Source organism: Penicillium cataractarum (genome assembly GCF_028827025.1).
Source record: "Penicillium cataractarum strain IBT 29864 chromosome Unknown utg000002l, whole genome shotgun sequence".
Lineage (NCBI taxonomy): Eukaryota > Fungi > Ascomycota > Eurotiomycetes > Eurotiales > Aspergillaceae > Penicillium > Penicillium cataractarum.
This window is the reverse complement of record NW_026622738.1, coordinates 6,927,862-6,932,917: the sequence shown is the minus strand read 5'-3', so window position 1 is coordinate 6,932,917 and position 5,056 is coordinate 6,927,862. Positions and strand designations below refer to the sequence as shown.

General features: G+C 48.1%; 1 protein-coding gene across 1 annotated transcript; it reads left to right on the top strand.

Moving 5' to 3' along the window:
- Positions 1-2,673: 2,673 nt before the first annotated feature.
- N7496_004507 (cytochrome P450) lies at positions 2,674-4,286 on the top strand (the record flags this gene model as incomplete). Its single annotated transcript, XM_056697438.1, has 3 exons — positions 2,674-2,727; positions 2,793-3,338; positions 3,405-4,286. The coding sequence occupies 3 exons, from the start codon at positions 2,674-2,676 to the stop codon at positions 4,284-4,286; spliced, it is 1,482 nt and encodes a 493-aa protein (XP_056559650.1).
- Positions 4,287-5,056: the final 770 nt, after the last annotated feature.

The window sequence follows — 5,056 nt, the reverse complement described above, 5'->3', positions numbered from 1 at the left end:
GTGATATCTTATATTTAGTATTATAGATTTCCTAAGATACTCTTCGCTAATTCTACAGAGTTTCTCACAGACACATCAAAATTGCTTCTCGGATTATCATGGAGCCTATGATTTACGACTATTCTCAAATCATGAAACCCTTAATAGTTGTAGGTCTGACTCTCGTATATGAACATCGAATTCTTTTGACTAAAAGTTCACAGGGAACAGCCTTAAGTGCGAAGCGGATGGATGTGATATTCTGGACCGCCTATAAGCAATTCTCGGCGTTGACGCCGCTGTTAATATGTCAAGCATGTCTACTGATGGGCGACTGGACCACGTTGCAGCCCTGGAAGCTGAGCTCCAGGGGCTGAAGGCCGAATTTTCAGATCACCGAGATGACTCTCAGTGGCATAAAGGCATTGCTACAATTTTCGCGTAAGCTTCGTATGCAATCTTTGTGCTCTTTATAGTGGCTAATTAGCTTAACGCTGGTTAGGGCGAATTTGTGTATATACACTTACCACCAGCTGCAAAAGACAGGAAACAGTGCTGTTGAAAACCTTGAACAACAACATAAAGCCAGCTTAGAGTTGCTTGGCTTGCTGATGAATATATCAAGTAGCAAGCTCGATCTGAACATGTCAACAGCAGTCCTTCCTTCTCCTTTCCCCATTACAGTCCTTTTCCTGGTATTGGACGCTATGATATCGCTGGAGAAAATTGGGAGTGACATGTGTTTGCTTAAGGAAAAGCAAAGGCTCATGGATATGCTTCAGTACTTCTGTGGGCGGTGGAGATTAGCAAGTGAGTACGGCCATTCCTGTTTGGAATCGTAGCGAGGCTGACAAATGTTTATAGGGCGTCTATCTGAAGCGTTAGCTCAAAAATAGCCAGCTTTACCAGCCAGGGTTGCCGTTGTCTTGTTCACGAGGTTAGGAAAAATTCCAGGTTATTCTACAAAATTGACTAATACTTTGGGACTGTCAGCTTTCTACTACTGCCCCTTGCAAATGCCATAGACGAGGTATTACAATTCTATTTCTACCCATATGATCTTTCGCCGTACCTGATTGGCATGCAGGTAGTTATGACAAGTGAGGAAAAAACAAGGGTGTGGAAAGGCTATGGATATCCACATTTGACTTCGCTATTTGTTCAGGTCACGGACCGGGTCAGAATGGACAGGTCGAGGCATCGAGGTAGCCAAATCAATAACCATTTGGGTGGGATTGCTGAAATTAGACAGAGAAAAGCTCTTTAAAATAATAGCCAGAGAATCATGCGATAGAGGCAAACAGGATCAAGAAGTGCATTGCCGCTCGGGGGCGAAGATCGTGGGAGGGCAAGTCCTCCCATGTAACACGACATAATATAAATATACTGTGGTACAAGGATGAACCCCGCAGAGCACGCGAGCCAGTAGTAGGGCAGGAGAGCGGAGACAACCGAACACGAGAAGGAAGAAACGTGACCTGGGATCCAACCAAGCTCCAATTAGAGAGAGGCTTGGCGGAGAGGAGGGTGTGTGTTTCTCGCTGTGCTTTTGCTGTGTCAACGTCGGCGTCACGCATCCGTGGGGTTAGTAACCCCTTTTCACTCCGTTCCTCCGTTTCAGGGCAAGCATTAGGTGCACCAATTGAAATCGTTGAGAAGTCTGAATTACTATGAAGCCCCTAGCTGGCAATTTGGATGGGCAATTACATGACTAATACTGGCGGACCTATAGTATCTCCGTATACCGGTATCCACCAATCCTGCTGCTCGGTCACCGGGAAACCCGGGACCCCGGAACCCCGGCCTGAATGTCCGTATATTTAGAGGTTACCCCGCACAAAATCGCATTTTCGGCTCCACGTAAAACTACATTTTATTCCCCTCTCATACCAATTGTAAGGTACACTCACTATTGCTCTGTAAGGTATCTTAACAAAATGACCCTGGGCCTTAAGCCCAAGAGTGACTAACTAGGTTCATAGAAGAGCTTGGTCTACTACTCCATAATCTATGTAACTCTTACCCATATAAGGTCAGATTCCCTCACAAATAATGAATTTCCACCGACCTCAACCACTGGTGTCCTCCCGAGACTTAAAATAGACGTGCTCTTTATGGAAGCCCAATATGTATTCCAGACCGCTAGGCCATGATAGACGTATGCCCCATAGGTAGACTAGTACGGAAGGCTGCAGACTTTGTTAGGTAGATTGTTTTAGGTATAGTTATGGGAGTGGAATTTACTACCATGCTTACTTACGCTTTCAATGGGGGAGATGTGGTGTGTTCTCATCAAGGGCAAATCGAAACACTTAGGACATTGTGTACCTGCCAAATTGATAGGTAGCTATGTAAGGAATATACGGTTGTTCGTCGGCTGTGGGTATTGTTTGCGTCATCAGATTACACAATGGACCATATGTACACGGAACCATATTTGAGGCTGCTTGAACCGTAAACGTATAAGATCTCTCAACCCCAGTAAATCACGGGGTAAATCATGGGGCAACGCCACTATTTCCTGGGACGGGAATGTGGACATCTCGGGTTGATCGAGGCAGGACCCAATTTCACCTACTTGCTTCTCCAATTCTACCTCCTGCGGGGGAGGAGTATTTATTCCAGCCGCTGATATTGAAAAAGAAAAAAACTCATCTTCAACACAATTCCATCGTTCTTCCACGGGCAGCCACAATGGAGCGCATCTTGATATACATGAGCATTACTCTCGCTCTCTGGATAGTCCAGGTCTGTCTTCCCATTCGGTCTCCATCTTTGAATAACTGGCCATACCAAGCTGATGTCTCGTACAGTGCCTCTACAAAGTCATCACCTCCCCCTTAGCGCGCCTCCCCGGCCCGCTGTACACAAGTCTAACCCGCCTCCCTCTAAAGCTATCGATAATAACCGGCCGCCGGATCTATTTCATCCACGCCCTCCACCAAGCCCACGGCCCGATTGTGCGGATCAGCCCAACTGAAATCTCCATATCGTCTCCCTTGGAATGCAAAGAAATACATCGTGCTGGTTCGCTCTTCCTAAAGAGTGAGTGGTATAGTAAGTTTACGATGGGGATTCGGCCGGGAGTTTTTGATATGCGAGATCCGAAGGTGCATGCTGCCCGGAGAAAGTTATTTGCCAGGGCATTTTCGAAGAGTGAGCTTAGGCGGGAATGGGAGGGGGTCGTTAGAGAGAAAGTGAAGCTTGCGGTGACTAAGATAAAGGACGAGACGTGGGGTAGTGGAGTGAACGATGGGAAAGGGAAATGTGATGTGCTCAAGTGGTGGACATTCCTTGCAACAGATGTTAGTGGGCATCTGATGTTTGGAGAGAGCTTTGATATGCTAAGTGTTGGGATTGTAGGACATCCCTCTCTTCTCTGCACTTTATGATATTGTATACCAGATGACTGACAGATTCCACAGAAAAACGAATACATCCACGTCCTCGAATCTACCATGAAAGGCTCAGGCATCAGCGCCGAACTCCCGCTTCTCGGCTTCATTGGCCGCCACGTGCCTATCCCCAGTATCAAGGTCATGTTCCGGGCGGGAGACTATCTTACAGAGTACGGAAGGCGCGCAGTCAAACACAGTCGCGCAACCAGCGACTCCGCCCGGAACATCTTCTCGGGAATCATAGGCGAGTCTGAGAAGGGGGGCGGGGCGCTTACTGACCTAGATGTAATTACGGAGGCAGGAAATTTGATTGTTGCGGGCTCGGATACAACCGCTGTTACGTTGACGTATCTCGTCTATGCTGTGCTCAGCAACCCGCGGCTACAAAGGGAGGTTGAGGACGAAGTACAACTTCTGTCGGATGACTATAGTGATGAAACGCTGGAGCAACTCCCCCTCCTCAATGCTACAATCAAGGAGACGCTCCGACTATACGGAGCTGCACCCGGCTCACTCCCTAGATCCGTTCCTGCAGGCGGCGCAACCTTCTTAGGTTATTATATCCCAGAGGGAATGACGGTCAGCACTCAGAGCTACACCATCCACCGCGACGAGAATATTTTCCCCGATCCCGAGACCTTTGATGCCTCTCGATGGCTCCGTGGAAATGAAGAGGGGGGAGTATCAAGTCAAGCCCAAGCAGGATTCTCGCCATTCGGGGCTGGTGCTCGAACATGCCTAGGAATACACCTCGCATACATGGAACTCCGCCTCGCGGCTGCTGAGTTCTTCAGACAGTGTCGGGGCGTCACTCTTGCTCCAGGCGTGACCTGGGAGACTATGAAACCAGAAAACTTTTTTTTGATTGCGCCGCGGGGTCATCAGTGTGAGATTACGAGGGGACAATAGCCCCATGAGCTGGATTAGGTAGTCTGACGGCATGAGAATGTGCATAAGCCCCGAAAGCCGTCGAACTTGACAGAAAGCAACTGAACGTTTTATCTATACACGTGACGATTAATCCTCAAAGATTGATCCTCGGATTGAATTGCCTATATGAGAAGGAGCTTCAACACACTAACATAGTATATTTCCCTAAATGTATTCCGGCTCTGCCCCAGGGGAGGCGGCGTCTCAGAGTTAAGAAAGTCTAGGCCGGTGGTGGGGGGGGGGGGGGGGGGGGGCATAAAATCCTTGCCCAACCCTTCTAAGTACCCAAAATCTCGATATTTCTTTGGTCGGATCTTTAAAATCTTTATATCGAATAGCTAGATCTATTCACATAATATTTTAGGATTATCACGTAGAATGGCCGGGGGTCTTTTAGCTGGGAGACTTTTGATGGGGGATGCCAAGGCCAGGGCGGGCGGGTAGGCTATACCCGATCTGGCAAGCCGTCTTGCAGGGTTGCTCAGCCTTGATGTTGGAACAGAGATGAATAAGCCATGTAGGTGCACCAATAGGAATCTTAATGAGTCTGAATTGCTAACAAGCCCCTAGCTGGCAATTTGAGTGGGCTAAATACATGACTAATCCTGGCGGGTCTATAAGTTATGTTAACGTAATTCCCGGCCGTGTCGGTCACCCGGCCGTCCCGGTCACCCTCTCCAAAATCGCGTCTTTCTACCAACCTACCTAATTCAACCACCTACCATGCCACCAATTCGCACTGAATCTAG